This window comes from Brachypodium distachyon, chromosome 5, assembly GCF_000005505.3.
Source record: "Brachypodium distachyon strain Bd21 chromosome 5, Brachypodium_distachyon_v3.0, whole genome shotgun sequence".
In the NCBI taxonomy this organism is placed as follows: domain Eukaryota; kingdom Viridiplantae; phylum Streptophyta; class Magnoliopsida; order Poales; family Poaceae; genus Brachypodium; species Brachypodium distachyon.
The window spans coordinates 7,985,292-8,001,559 of NC_016135.3; the positions used below are offsets into that span (position 1 = coordinate 7,985,292).

At 47.1% G+C, this 16,268-nt stretch overlaps 1 protein-coding gene across 4 annotated transcripts; it reads left to right on the forward strand.

Annotated features, from left to right (window-relative positions):
• The first annotated feature begins 1,426 nt into the window (after nucleotides 1-1,426).
• On the forward strand, nucleotides 1,427-11,588 carry LOC100845746. Of its 4 annotated transcripts, XM_010241466.3 has the most exons (9): nucleotides 1,427-1,588; nucleotides 1,683-1,891; nucleotides 1,990-2,136; nucleotides 4,247-4,333; nucleotides 4,408-4,500; nucleotides 4,576-4,641; nucleotides 10,619-10,696; nucleotides 10,779-10,877; nucleotides 11,239-11,588. In XM_010241466.3, the coding sequence occupies exons 1-9, from the start codon at nucleotides 1,552-1,554 to the stop codon at nucleotides 11,452-11,454; spliced, it is 1,032 nt and encodes a 343-aa protein (XP_010239768.1). In that variant the 5' UTR covers nucleotides 1,427-1,551; the 3' UTR covers nucleotides 11,455-11,588. The 4 variants fall into 4 exon arrangements, with proteins under 4 accessions (XP_010239768.1, XP_024311540.1, XP_014751615.1 ...); XM_024455772.1 differs by lacking the exon at nucleotides 10,779-10,877; XM_014896129.2 differs by lacking the exon at nucleotides 4,408-4,500.
• The last annotated feature ends 4,680 nt before the right edge of the window (nucleotides 11,589-16,268 follow it).

Consider the following 16,268-nt stretch of genomic DNA (forward strand, 5'->3'; position numbering starts at 1 on the left):
TTGTGTTCTTTGATATATGGATGATTCTATGGGGGTAATGATGTTCTATTAAGCTATCCTTGCAGCTGTTAATCTTGTGTGCATGTTTGAGAACTCGGTGCTTGCAGATTTGATATACCGGTTCAGGTTTGTTTTATGCACACAAGGTGTTTGTTGAAATGCTTGTGAGGAGCAGCTTGCTGTTTTGAAGGTCTTCCGCTGCCCCTGTATGCTCACAATAAAAATTACCCAAACTTCACCCGTTGCATTCCTAGAAAACGAGGCCACATGAAAATTTTATGAAAGATCTGTGGAAATTAGTTAAGAAAATATTCTGCATCCACCTCAAGATATACACTTGAAAACAAATAGTTAGATAGATAGAACTCACAGACTCTAATTGTCATCTATGCAAAAGTACCACATCACTTCCTCTATGAAGACCAATCAGATTGGGTAGGTCTTGGAAGTTGTACCTTTCTTTTGGCCTCCACGTCCGTGGGTGGCGACGGCTGCCACGGTGCACCTAGTGTTCAAACTGGGTTGTTCGTTCCTGGGCAGATCAACTCCTTTCCCGAGCCACGCCAGCAAAAAGGCAGCCGGCGGGAGGGGCAGGCGCAACCGTCTCTCAGCTTCACCATCGCCTCAATGAATCACCCCATCTGCTCTGCTTATAGCCACGGATTCGATGTCCTCTTTTTCCGGCAACAAGGCGGCGGGTCACAGGGAGGAGGCGGTTGCTGCTCCAGGCGCTGCGGCAAGAGAAGGGGTATCACGAGGAGGTTAGGGAGTAGGGCAACGTACGGGGAGGTGGGGAAGAGAGATGGTTCGCTAGGACAACGGGGAGGCAGCGAGAAGATGGCTCGCGCGACCAGCGGCGACGCGGCGGGCATTGGGGAAGGCAGGAGAGGGGCTGTGACGAGGGGGAATGTGAGAAGGCAGCCAGGCAGAGGAGGCGGCGCGTGGGAGGCGTTTTCTTTTTTTTGTTTGCTTCACCTGCGTGGACTGGGAGATGGACATCTCGTCCGATCGGCCCAGTTTGCCTAGGCAGCCCGATTAACGTGCGACCTTCGATTATTTTTCAAGAGCAGCTGCTCATAGGATGAAAGCCCATGGAAGGATGGCCGGATTTCGCCCAGGTGCCTGATCGGACGGCCGAGAAGACTGATGGCATGAGAGAACTCCTAGGTTTTTTTTTAGGGCAGGAGAGACCTCCCAAGTGCCCAGTTTTACTATCCTAAATAAGTAAAAATGTTAAAATCGATTTATTTTGTGGGCTATTTGAGACTGATGGCATGAGAGACCTCCCAAGTGGCCGTTAGTTGGGCCTAACTTACAAATGTACGGGCTAACATCTTGCTTCCGGGCTTTTGGAAAAAGCAGAAGGGATCAATGGGTTCAGCCCCTTCCACTCAACCCCCTCAAAAAAAAAAAAGCCCCTCCGTCAAAAAAAGAAGGGTTCACCCCCTTGTTTATAACCCTAGCGCCTACCCTCCCCCATCCATCTTCCTGCTCGCCACCGCCGCCGCCCTCAAAATTGGCCTAAGTGCCGCCGGAAGGCGGAAGGAGAGGATGAATCGCGTGCGGTCGGAAGATCTTGCAGTCGATAGTAATATCTTCAGATCCTCTTTTCTTTTCTCAAGATAATTGATTAATTACTTCTTTTTCCTGTTTTGCTAAATATTACTGTCTGCAAAATTTAGGAGCGATCGATCGGTACGGAATTCATGAGGTTAGAGGGCCTCTGCTAGTCGGTGGGGTTGATTTGCTCAACACACGAACTGGCCTCTTCTGTGATAACGGGTTGCGCCACATCCTCACCGATGAGCAGCGCTTTCGAGCTTATTTGGAATTCCGCGAGCAGGCGTTCCAAATCGCCGTGACTGAACTGATGTCTGGAGCGGAATCAACTGTAGATATCTTATGTCTGTTTACGTCGGTTTAACTTTCTTTTCATTAGTAATAAGAAGCAATGATTTTGTTCTTCTTTTCTGCCTCCAATTATTGCAGGTTGATATGTTTCTATCAATTGCCGCGGATAGAGAGCAATTCGGTAGCCATCTTGTTGAGTACATGTTGCCCTGCACGAGGCATGATGGGATTTCCTCCATCTTCCTGCAATCCGCCATTGACCGTGATGGACCTAATGGATCTGAGGTTGGCAACATCTCAATAATGCATTACTTGCCTAAGGATCGAATCAGACAAATTTGTGTTGTGACACAATTAAGTGTTTAGCCTACTCTTCTTTTGGCAAATTGATTTATTCTCTTTAAAAGTATGACAGCATGTCATTAATGTCAACCCAGAACATAGTTTAGTGACATGGAATGAGTGCTGGGCATTCGGTTATAACGGAACATTAGGTTCGGTTATTTTGGTGTTTTCCAATTTTAGTTTTCCCAAAATGATAATCGATTTATAACCTTTTAAATTCTGTTAACCTACGGTCTAGTTGACCGAAATTTTGGTTTTGGTTCTCGGTTAGACCGAAAGAGACTGAAGTTACACAGAAATCAAAGAAGAAAATCACATCAACAAAATCACCACATCAATGGCGCTGGAGTAGGAAGAACCCTTCCTGTCATGCTGGATTGGTGACCAAAGAGGAGATTGAAAGGTTGATCTGTCCTCCACTAGCCGTCGCGAGCTCGATTCGTATTCTCCGCGCCGACCTGAACTCGCTTGATCTGCTTTCAATTTGCTGCTACTATCAGTTACGTGGGTGGGCGAGCGGCGGCTTGTTCTGTGGCTGGATCAAGTAGCGGATGTATCGATGGGAATGGGGATTCAAGAAAACAGAACTGGACTAGGGTTGCAGTATGTCCACAGAGAAGTCAAGTTGCAACAATTGGCCCTTAGGAGTTAGGGTACTACTGGACCGTCATAGGGAAGGGACTGCGCCCTAGTGGGATAAAAGAGAAGACAACGTGAACTTTGGTTTTTCGGTCTGTTCGGTTAACCCAGCTTCAAAACCGTGAACACGGAAGTACATTCAGGTTCTTACTTCTGACAACCGCACAGGCAACCGATGACCGAGATTTTGGTTTAATCGGTTTCGGCTTCGGTTTTTCAGACTTTTCGCCCAGCCCTACATGGTACTGACCGAGGATAGTTTTCTGTTGATCCAACGGCTTTGAAATTAGATTTTCCAGTCAGCTTATGGATCGTCAATTCCATAAAAAAATTATTGCAGGCAAAAACCATAGCCAAAAGAAGAAAAAGTGTACTTTGTTTCTTACATTAGCAATGGCCTATGCGTGATAGTGAAATCATATCTTGCATACTTCATTTTTCCATGAATCATCTAATCATTGGATGATATCCGTTATTGCTGTTGCCGTGCATCTCTGCCAGTTTTACAATGTTTACCTAAGTGAGAGAGTTTGGTGATATTTCCAAGTAATGCTTATTTTGATCACTTATTACCTACATAGTCATATGAAGTTCAGATCTTATTCCATTTGTGTACCATCGAAATGTTTTGTTTATTGTAGTCATCATATGTGCAAAGTAATATAACTATTGCTGAACCTAGAAGCCTCGCCATAGTTTCTAATATGTCGACATATCGTTGCCATAATGACACTACGACGTTGTGGTGTCCCTCCAGGCCATCGTGTTTAGCCTCGTGATAGAATCAGTTCTGTGGCATCTCTAAGTTGCCGTCTCTTCGAATTGAGGTCCGCCACTTTAAAAATGTGACGCCAAAGCACAGCAGAGCGACGCAAGGCACAGGTGGGAGGAAAAGGCAAGGCACGCGCAGGAAGGAAAAAGCAGCAGGTGCGGAAGGGAAACGCGGGGATGCTGGCCCCCCACTACCAGATATCCCCCTCTCTCTGTTCTGGAAAGGCATAGGATGATACTTTACAGTGAGGAAGAGTTCACGGGCTGTGCTTTCCAGCATCCTATTTCTTTCATTTACTTTTGTATTCTCTTTTACATTTTGTGTGAGGCTGTAATTTTCTGTGGCTATTTTTTATGTATGTGCACAGGGTTATACACTCACTAAGTTGTGTGTTGTGACTTAATTTGGTAGTGGATGTGTACTGTGATTTAATATGCCATCATACTAAGTTGGTATTGTGATTTAATTTGCCTGCCATACTAAGTTAATTTGTGTCTATGAAGTTGTCTCGCCACGTGCCACAAGCGTTATAATATTGTGAAGGGGGTCGGTCGTCACAGCTCGCCATAACGTTTCAAAAACCATGATCCTCCTCTTTCCTCTCACGGTTTGACTACCCAATAATTTTTCATATTTCAGGCTGAAAAGTTGCTTCGCCGACGATTGTATGCTCTTCAGAGATATTTTGCACTCCGAAGACTTCTTGTGAAGCTTGACTTTATTCAGGTACATGCGATTGACACCATTTATGCTCCACTATTCTAGACTTGTGCAAATACTCAGTTTCGTACCTACGGCAGTTGAGTAGTGATCCTGAAGATGTTATAAAAAGGCTTAAATCTTCAATTAGATGCCCAGAGCTGCAAGAAGACGAGCTAAGCTATTCTTTAAAGGTTTCTGTTGTCATATGTTTTATGCAACAAATGCACAACTATGTCATGTAATATAGCCTTTACCTTTCATTTCAGAGTCATATGAACTTTCTGAAGAAATATGTGGAGAAGAAAATGGACCCTGCATACAGCATATCTGAGGTTAGAGTTGCCAACCTTTGTTGGCGGTGATATTGGATTTGTTATGTTAGGATTTATAGCTTGATGCAATGTGAAAGCAGAAATGTTGCTCTTCTTCTTTCTTGCGGTTTGAACTATATATATCTTTTTATGATGCAAAAAAGTTAAGAAAAACCAAGACACTTGAACAAGATTACATAAGGTTCTGCAATCCATTGACACTAAATAATTTGACTGTTCTCTAGATATGATTATTCTCCTGAAAAACGAACATGTGCAGGAGGTTAAATGAAATTTTATCAGTATGTTAGAAAGGAATAACACATCCATTCATAAAAGGAACTCATGATAATGGAATCTCATATCTGAACAGTGGAGTTTTAGCTTCTTGAATCTGCAACTCTACAATAAATAGTGGTTGGATAAAAAAGCATCATCATGGGGACAAGCACATGTTTTGTGGAGACGGCGTTGATAAGTGTACTCCGAAAATAACTATTAGAAGCTTCTTTGCCCATTGCAATCTTCCTTTTTACTACGAGAGTGCCTATGTGTTGCAAAGAATGGTAGACCTAATTTGACGCTAGGGCATGTGTTGCTACAGATCTTTATAAGGCATATTGTCACTAGTTATTTTCAGCATGGTTTTTAAGGCGGTAAGGAAAGGCGAGGCGCCCTGACCCCTTTTGAACTTTTAAGCGCTTAAAGCGTAAGGCAAGGCGACGCCTTAGACTTATTATAGCAGCAAAATAGAATAGCCATCATCGAACTAGGGAACAGGCAATCAATCGTACGGACAACCACTAATCAAGCATTAGACTAATCAAGTACAGCAAGTAATCAACTAACATCATGTACTACTGTCTGTAACACTATAATAAAGCCATCCGCTAACAGCCAAACAAAGTAGCAAAGGACTATAAATAACAGAGGAGATAGGAGTACGGGAGTAACAGGACAAATGGACAGAGACAGAGTCAAGAGAGAGGAGTGGAAGAAGAACATGGTAGGGCGGGAAGTATAAGGGAGGGATGACGGGGGAAGAAGAGAGGGGAGAAAGCTGGCAGATACACATCTGCGCCAAAGCAGAAGCCCTGCCCGGAGGAGAAAGTTGGCACCCTTCTTCACCTTTGCCAGAGGAGAAAACTTGCGCTGTGGATCTCAGTCCCGTCGCTGGTCGCAACTAGAGAGAGAGGAGCTCTCCTCGATTAATTTATGGACTTGGAACTTGTACTTGCGACCACTCTTTTGTAACATCCCAATTTTTCAAAACTCTTCATATGCATTGCATATCATGAGCATCATGTCACTTTACATTTAATTACTTTGAAAAACCTTGAAATTTGCCTAGAAAACCCTTTTGCAAAAATGCTTTTATTTGATTCTGGGATTTGAGTATTTGCATTTTAACCCATGAGGGTATTGGTTTAAAAAGGGATTTAATGCATATATAAAGCTATCCCATAAGTTGGCTTTTGAAAGTATTTTCAAAGATAATTTATTTCGATAGCCTAAGGGCCCTAGAAGCCATTTTATAGGCACATGTATTTTTAAATATTTTATTTTGAGGAAATTCTTGTTCCAAAAGTTAGATCATGTGAAAATATGATTTTACAAATTTTGTTGCATTTTATTTGGAGTGATTTGGAGCTTCGAATCAATTTTGAGGTTCAAGAACAGAAAATAGATAAAAGAAAAGGAAAAACCGAAGAAAACCGGTCAAACCGGACCGAACCGGCCCGAACCGCCCGGTCCCTCTCACTGACCGGTGGACCCCGCGCGTCATCTTCTCCAACTGCTGCCTCCGGAGTCCACGCAGAGCACGCCTCGCGAACTGCCCACGATTCCTTCCCGATTTCTTCGCGCACGAGCCTCCCAACTCCAAATCCCTGCGCGTCACCCCGAAGCACTCGCGTTTCTCCTCCAATTCCCCCAAACCGCTCGCCCAATTTCGCTTCGGTTAGAGGTTAATTTCTCGCCGAAGTTTGACGCGGACATCGCCGTTCTTCGTGTTTCGTCGTCGTTCCGGTGAGCCTCCGCCCGCGCCGAACCCCTTCCCTATCTCCTCTCTCCCGCGCGCACACAGTGACGCGTTCGGTTTCAAATTTGGACGCCGTTCCGCGCCGCCGGCCGTCGCGCCGGCCGTCTTCCCCAGCGCCGGCCGCCGCTCGCGCGCCGTCCGGAGCCGCCGCCTGCGCCGCCCCGCGCCGCTCCGCCGACGCAGCCCGCGCCCCCGCCCTGCGCCGCCCGGTGCGCCGCCGCTCCGCCTTCGGCCGAGCCGCCCCGTGCATGTGCGCGCCAACTAGCGCCCGAACCGCCCCGCCGCTCCGCCCCGCGCCGTCCGGCGAGCTCGCGCCGCCCAGGGGAAACCCTAGGTCCCGGCCAATCCCGGCATGCCACGTGGCGAAGCTTTTTCTTTTTCTTTTTATTTTATTTTCAGCCGAATTAATATTGCACATTTTGCAGAAAAGACCCTACAATTTCAAAGCCTCATATCTTTCAAACCGTTTGTCCAAAAATTGTGTTCTGCACCTTTCTGGAATCGTCACAACTTGTAGAATATTTTGGCACGGTCTAATTTCAATTTTGAACAACTTAGTCAGAAGCATTTTACAGATTGGCTGAATAGGGTTTAAACTTCAAATGAATTGTTTCAAAATAGTTTTGGGCATGTTAGCTTGCAGTAAAATTATTTAAGCTTGTTCTCTGTCCATTAGGACCAGAAGAGAAATTATTTTGTGAATAATAATGGCATACAAGTTTAAATCTTGCTCTATGTTGCAAAAACCACACAATCTTTTAAGTTAAACCCTATCCTTATTTCATGCATATTAATTACCTCTTTGTTAATGTGTAATATGCCCAAACCATTTGAAAAACTTTTCAAAGCAGAAACAAAACTTGTTACATTAAAAGTAACCAAGTGTGCATTAACATAGCATATGCATCATGGCATGATTTTTGCATTGAATGTTGTGTTTGTTGTGTGCATGTTTCTTTTATTTTAGATTGTGTGGAGTGTTTTCCTTGTTGTTGCGAAGAGTGCGAGAACTATCACAACCTTGGACAAGGCAAGTTCACTTTGATCATATCCCATTATTATTGTTGTTTTAAAATACTTATGCATTAGTGTTGTTGGTAAAGATGCATTGATAGGACTATTACTCGTACCGTTATGCTAGTTATAAATCCTAGGTAGTATAGTTTACCCTCGCCATTACCTTGCTACCAAATTGCCATCGATTGTAGTTGAATGCTAAGCTGTGGTAGTATCGTGGGGAAAATAACTACATTATGATATTGTTATGCCGTTGGCTATATGAAATGTTTTTGTTAGATGTAAGGCAAAACAACTAATTCAATGAACCATCCTGAGTGGGTTGTTTTGAGGATTTTGAGGATTAGCGGCGTCAGGTCTATTTCTATGGGTCCCTCTGAGTCGAGTTCCTATGGATTCAGGAATGGATCGTCCATGGACGTCTCTCTCGTGGATTCGGGGAGCACCTACGTTGCAAATGTGGAATGCCACATGGGGTAACCGAGACTGGACTAGTTTCCTATTTAGAAGCTTCCAGTACAACCACAATGCTATATGGGCTCTGGCGAGACAAGAGTAAGTTGTATGATCCTAGACCCGAGGAATTGTACTGAGGTAGAATGTGTAGGGAGATTCTCTCGTGGTTTAGGGAATTACCTCTGAAAATCTCGTAATCGATGCCGTTGCTACTACCCTGAGGACAGCAAAGGATTAACACGTCGGTTTCTTGTGGGGAATGTGTACAAACTCTCGAGAGCGTCAAAACTAAGTACTTAGTCGTGTCCCCGGTAACGTACAATTTGAGCAACTAGATGTGGAGCTGTAAGGAAAGTCTCACTCATTCCAATTTCTTAAATAAAATGAATGGTTTGAACAGGGTAGGGGCTCTAGGTTAATAGGAAGATGGGTGTGTCTACCCCATGTCCAATAGTTATCATTATTATAACATTTCTTTGTAGTATGGTAAATTATGTTCTGCTTCCACGCAAATAGCCTTGAACCTCACTTTGCCACATTATGCATATACTTGGTAGGCTCTGATATAACTCCTAGTGAATCTTGCCAATACATTCAATGTATTGACCCTAGTGGCTGCATTGTTTAATGATGCAGGAAGCTCCGACGACGAGTAAGATGTACGTTCTGCATGTTTGGGTTACGGGCTTACATTCCAACACGCTCTCACCGTGATGTTGATGTGCCCTTGTATCTTTCGCTTTCCGCTGCTAAACAGTTGTTTTATTTCCAACTAACTTGTGAGGTTATGTGAGTTGTAAGTAGCTTTTAAATTCTGGATGATACGTTGTAATATTGAGACCTTTGTTCTATGATATTACATCTTGAAACTGTGTGTGTTAGTGAGTCGATCCAGGGACTAGCACAAAAGCACGGAGATTGAACCCGTATACGGGGGCGGTCGCTTCATCTTTCCCCATACTTCTACCAATTTTCCCTCCCGTCTCCTATTTCCCCTCCCAGATTTCCCACCCGCATCCTATTTCCCTTCCCAGATTTCCTGCACAGGAGGCTCCTGCCCTTGCATATCGTGTCCAAATTGGACATGGCAATGACCTATGGCGCCTAATTGACGCCCTGGACGATTAAAAGGGCTAAGGTGGATGCCTAACGTGGCCCTCTAAGGCGAGACAGATGCTTCGCGCGCGAGTGCGCTCTGACGCTTAGGCGACGCTTTTAAAACCAGGATTTTCAGTACCTTGGTTGGTAGGCCTCTAAGGATTGCCGCTTGGGAAAACGGCTCCAAGGAGCAAAGGGTTGGCCGGCCTGGACGCAAGGAATGAGAGGGAGAGAATGTTGGAGACTAGGATTAGATCTTTACTACCCCCTCCGTCCCATAATTCTTGTCGCTGTTTTAGTACAAATTTGATTGTACTAAAACAGCGACAAGAATTATGGGACGGAGGGAGTAGTTTATTCTCATGGCCCTATAATTCATATGGTGTACAAGGTGCCCCTTTTATAGGGAAGATTCGGACTTGATTTCTAAGAATAAAATCTTGACTCATAACAATCTAAGGTTTATCTTCATAACTAAATTGATATCTTTACTAACTAGATAGATATTCATACTCGCTAAATAATATAGTATGCTTATTTCCATAATAAAGTGACCAAGCCACTGTTCATGTTGGTGCTGTTCACGTTCATAGTAGTTCTTGCATGTGACGGACTCCTGGCTTGGCACTGCCATGGTCCATAGGCCCTTCACCCAACACACATGACACATACCATGTCCGCAAAGAAGAAAACATAACTTCTTCTAGGAATGTGAGTGTTGCCACTGATCATAAATAGGCATGACATGACTGCAGAAGCAAGCTGCTATATGGAATCCCAAAACGACAGTGTACTACGCACACCTCATGAGCTCTCCATCCGCATCCGCTGCTAGTATGAAATTCAGTTGACATCGCTGTCCTCTTCATGATTTTTTCATCTTCAATAGAGAGCATAACTGCAGAAAGACAATGAGTTGTCCTATTGCTCTTTCTCCAATTCTCACTTTCTCCATTGTCACTTGCGCCCTTTCTCCAATTCTAGTGACCACTAGGGGTTGGTGCATTTAGCGCTCACCTTTTATAACAGTGAATGGAAAATGTGAAACTTAAATATTCTCCAGGTCTACTCTCCTCCCACAGGGCCGTGCCATGCTTGACTGATAGCACATCCTACACCCATAAGACATCACTGAGTGCTGAGAACTGAATACTGAACCTATCCCTGAACTCAATTTACCATTCATAAGTGATCTGCGGTGTTTATTCCAAAACATAGTACTCCCTCCGTCCCAAGATAAGTGACGAACCTATACAAATCCACACCACTTATTTTGGGACGGAGGGAGTATCATATGTAGAAATAACTCACATATTTCATTTATTATGTTGCATTACATGGCATTTGTAGTCTTCCTAGTTTGCACATTCCTCTTCACTTCTGCAGTATGAAAATGTAGCTTTGAAGAAGATCAATTCAGAGCTGAGTTCAGAATTACAGAAGCATTTGGATCTCTGTGATTGGGTAAGTTCTATGACGTTGCAGCCCCCTTCAACCCAGTTCTGCTGCAACTTGTGCTCATTCTCATTGTCTCCATAATTTTTAGAGGCTTATGCAGCAATACTATGACCGTATGAAATTAAGGAGGCTTGCAAGAGAGTGTGCTATTCAAGCACAAATGACTGGAACTATTATTATTGGAGAGGTAGGATATTTTTGTTATGGGCATGTTCCATTTTACAATTAGGGAATCATAGAAGCATAGAATTGTATGCCATCATAAAATAAAATTAGACAGATTAGTGTAAATGCCCTTCTTGTTTCCTTGGTAGATTTATGATAGTGACATTCAGATTAACTTGTCACACATTTTATATGCTTTGTTATTTTACACGTTCTTTTGACTCTTTTTGGATGTTCACAGGAACCTTATATCTTACAGTTCTCTCTATCTTTGTCTTCATCGTGGTCTATACCGTGAAGTTGTTAAATTAAATGGAAATGCATCTGCATGCCTGAAAAATCCTACTTGATATATATGTATATTTATTTCTTTTCTAATGCAGGCTCTGCCTATAAGAAAGCATGGGAAGGAAAATATTCTATCTGCAAATCTGGAAGAGAAGTTACCTTTATTTAAAGAAGCAGTGAAACAGTCACTTAATGGTTACATCAGTAGAATACAACAGAAGTTCAGGAGTGGAGCCGGTAGGCCGTTGCCATTGCTATTTCTCGGTACATTTGCAACGATTGCAACATGGGGCATCAAAACGGAGCGTTAGAGCTGGCTCCTGCCTGTTTAACGGTATGGACTTGTTGTAGTATTTTCTTTTGGTTTTGATAGGCGACTAATCTGTTTAGTAAAGGTGAACTACTTTATGTTGTTAGCATTATGAAATAAAAAGCCTTTGCCTGATTTATTTTCTTGGACAGAACGGGCGGATACAAACCGTTAGTTTGAATAATCATCTATTTATTTATACAAAATATTTATGAAACACTATGGTGGTCCGATTGTGTTGTAGGTACTACTCTCTCGAAAATGCTTGTCATGTCCTGAGCGACTGGCCTCTCTTTATCCGGCGTCGAGGTCTAGCTTTTTTGGTGCCCACGCGTTTGTTCTGGTCCATTACTGCGATGTGAGCGATAAATTTTGGTGGCGCGCTAGCCGCACGCCTGTTAGATTTTTCCAAGTCACCTTCGTCTCCTACCTGTCTACCCCCGTCTCCTGCAAGGGAAAAATTTACAATCCTCGTCTGCCCACACCCACACAGAATAAATTCCCCCCACCCAGCCCATGGACCTTCACGGATGGCTGCAACATCCTCGGTGGTCGGCCGCACCGCTGGTGGGAGATGGCACCCCTTTGCGGCACGGCCACCTTTTGCCGTCGTTTGCTTGCAACATCGCTGTCGTGAGGCAATGCCTTGTAGCAACGGCGCCTGTAGGTTGTAGCACCAAGCATCCTCCTTGGCAGCACCACCGCACACCAATCACAGAATCACCTCACGGCACCGCCGTATCCCCCTCGCAGCACCGCCGCCTCCAGCTTGAAGCATCGACAACCTCTGTTTGCAACAGCTCCGCACAACGGTCGCAGCATCGCCTCGCGGCACCGACGCATCCTCCTCGCCGCACCACCGCCTGGCCTCGCTGCAGTACCATCTCTCGATTGCAGCACCGATGACCTCGGTTTGAAGCAGCACTGGCGGCATGGCTTGCAACAGCGCCGGCTAGCAAGCGACACCAATCACGTGATCTGCTAGGGAAGCGCCGGCTCGTATTTGTTCAGCACCGGCGGCGTGGCTTGCAGCAGCGCCCATGGCGGCGGATTTGGTGGGATCGGGAGGTTGGCGTGCGTCTGCATGAGTGGGGGATTGGGACGAATGGTTGGGAGGATAAAGAAGAAAGATAATGTGGGTGGGACCCACGGGAGCGAAGCACTGGCTCGTTTTTGTTCAGACACGAAAAGGACACGCGTCGTGCAGAGAAAACGGCCAACGCGAGCGTGAGATCCGTCGGGGGATAAAAATCGTTTCCCTAAATTTTGGCCCATCGGGAGATGTGTCCTCAGGATTCAGGAACATGGTCCGAAACAAATTATCTTGGGCCACTGCATGGGAATGGGCAGATAATTTGCTTTTGGCCAGCCCCAGACAGGAGTTAGGCGAAACTCCCGTTTCGTCGGGATTTCTTATTAAACCTTGAAGACGCTGATATCCTAATTAAATCTTGGTCTCCGATTCAAACATGGTCCACTTTTCGCCCATGTCTCACTGCGGGCAGTACAAGACAATTGCTGTGCTGGCCCATTAGACATGGCAAGAAGACCACTTCTCGTTATAGTTATATAGTTCCTCAAAAAAAAATGTTATAGTTATAGCTCATCCCCCACAATTTAACCAAAATTAGCCCACGTGTCAATACTTGTCCCTCTTTTCGTATTGAAGTTGTGAAATCTTTTCCTGGTCGTAAACACAGGACAAATCAATCCCATCATGATCTCTTATTATCCCGCCCATGGTTAGGCTTCTACTACTTCCATGCTCAAATCTGCCATGTCTACAATTTGATTACTACTTCCTTCGATTCATAAAAAGCGTCGCACATTTTGTATTGAGTTAGTAAACAAATTGGCGACACTTTTTATGACCGGAGGAAGTACATATTTTTACAAATTCAAATATTAATTTGTTGACCAACGTCTCATGGAGTTAATTTGCACATAGTACTGGATCGTTTATGCCTCATTTGTTCACCAACGTCTCGTGGAGTTAATTTGTTGACCAACGTCTTTCATCCGTTTCTAATGAATTCAGCCGGACCGCCGCAAACCCCTCTAACACTGAGTGGTCCCCGCTTCAGCACCCGAGCATGCGGTGCATCGACGCCGAGCGCCACGCATCAAGATGGATAGCCACCGGACCCACCTTGTTGTATTTCTCCCCGGCCCTTACTGTATTGCTCGCGTATTCCTCATCGCAAGGGTTCGCTGGCCCAGGCACGTGGTGGTGGTGCTGGCCCAAGTTGGACCCTGACCTCGTTTTTGGTCGTGGCATGGAATCTCGGTACAAGCATTCAGGTCCGGCTGCTGTAACATTGGAACAACTTGGACCCAACTTTACCGTTGCACACGTTTTGTAATCCAACATGTAACGGCGTAACGCTCGTTTCATGTCCATGTTAGGCGGATATCCTGACCAAATCCAACTGAAAATGACACATCTTTGACCAAAATCTTGATTTTTTTTTTAACCGGAGTCCAAAGGACTTCATCTATTAATTACGAGGAACATGACCGCACTAAAGACCACCCTGGCTGCCCTGGCCATCCACACTCACTCAATGCACGGAGACGAAGAGAGCCGTCGAGGTTGCAAGTAAAAGTCATCGTCATCACACAAACACTCCTCCCGAGCTGGCGACTCCAACTTCCCCCACCAACGCCCAAGAAATGACTTCTCCACTACAGGCACGCAAGCTCGTGTCGGCCCAGGCCAAACAGGCAACCATCCTCGCAAGCGAACAAAGCCACTGATTCTGATGGTGAGCTTCGGAGAGGCAATATGCAAGGCCAGCACCGAACAAGAACCTCAGAGATCGGACCACCTCACAAAGAGTCATCGTCATCACGCATCACTCTTTTGAGCTGGCGACTCCGACTCCCCAACAACGAAGCAAACCCAACCTGGAAGGCCAGCGGACACGTCGGAAGGACCGACTACCAGAACCATTGCCGCAGCCTAACTTTTGCTCAACACCGTCGTCACTACCACAAAATTCGCCAACGGAACACTCGCAACGCCGGCTGGGCACCTGCCAACTATGAAGCCGTGCATGGCCAGCCCCGGGAAAGCACGAAGGGAAACACAATCTTCAAGACGACACCCTCAAGAGGGGAAGCGACGCAAAAACGACGCCATCGTCCGACCCTGCACCGCAAGGCCTAGGCCTTGACCCGAAGATGAGACCCGAGAGCTGGGAAGGACGAAGTGCTCCATGACAACCCCCAAGAGGAGAGCGACATCCACGAACGCCGCGCCATCGGCTTTCGCCCAGAGCAAACCTTCTCCTACGCGCACCCCCGCGCTGCCGGATAGAGGCGGGGAAGACCCGCAACGCCGTCGGCCTGCAAACCCACTGCCCCAAGCCCCTCCAACATGGCAACGGCGCCACCACCACGCAAGAGCCACCAACCTCACCGCTAGTGAGCCGACGGGACAGATCGGCCAACGCAATCTGGCGCCCCGGGACCCCGGCCAACGCAGCAGGCCGCCGCCACGCGCCATGACGACCAGGGAGCAGGACGAGGGGACCGCCACCCCACCCCAACATGCCGGACATAGCCGACGCCGCCGCACCAAGGAGGAAGCAGGAGCTTCGCTCGGCACTGCGCCGCTGCAGAGGACCGCCCGAAGGACGTGGAGGACATGCCATCACGCTGGCCGCAGCCACCGGGGCCGAGCCTCCCCCTCAGCGTTGCGAGCAAGAAGAGCCCTGCCGCCACCGCGTCCGCACGGACTTAGCCCGGCGAATTCATCCTACGGCGGCGAGCAAGGGGTAGGGAGGGAGGGAGGGTAGCGGCGGCGGCGGGCCTAGGGTTCCCCCGATCCGCCCTTAGACGACGCGGGGGTCGGGGAAAATCTTGAATTTTATGAACGTACTTTCTTAGAATTTTTTTTTTTGGAAGGGTATTTTCTTAGAATCAAGATCACCTAAACCCAGTTTAAACGCTCACTGACTGAGTAAAAAGCACGCGCACGAAGGACGGCGAATCTCTTTTCTGCCTGCGCACCATCTCGTCCTACGCAGTGCGCACGCGTGCGCGTCGTCGGATGGGATCGGGCGGCTGGCCTCTCCCCGACCACATCTTCCTTGGTGAACCTTATCCACGGTCTCTCCTAGTCTCCTCCACCCATTCTCTCTAGCTCTCTCCCTACCCCGCCCCCTTCGGCCCTTCCTCTCCTCCCCCGACGCACGCAGCTAGTCTCCTTCCTCCTCTCTCCTCCTCAGCCCCCCACAAAGATCTGGAGCGTCGATGCGCCACTGCCTCTTCACGGAGATGGGCGGCTTCTTCCTCCTCCTGCTTGATGCCTACGTTCTTCTCAACTTCCAAGTCCATGGCGGCCTGTCCCTGAACCATACCTGTGACGTTGTAGACCTCGAGGCGCTCCGGTGGGCGGCGCCTTCGTGGAATGAGGCGGACGGTTCACCACAGGTCTGATCTCGTCCGACTCGCCGACTGTCCTCGTCCCCACCTCCATCCCCCGCGCTGAACTCTGCTGGCCTCCGCCTCTCTCCTCCTGTGCCCCGATCTCCTCCCATGCCAACAGCAGCCACCACTTCCCTCCGCGCATCAACGCTGGCCGAAACGGGCAGGATCCTCCTTCCTCGGGGAGATCCGCCGTTCCCGCGTCCTCCTCACACTTTGTCCCCATCTCTCTCCCCGACTTTATTCCCTACCCCCGTCGCTCTCTCATTCCGCTCGCTTTCCACCGCCGCCGCCGCCGCTCGCCCGTGCCCATGGCCGCTGCGGGGACGGCATTTCGTCCCGTCCTAAGTCACTCCGCTCCAAGTGCCCAGCTTCCTCCTGTGC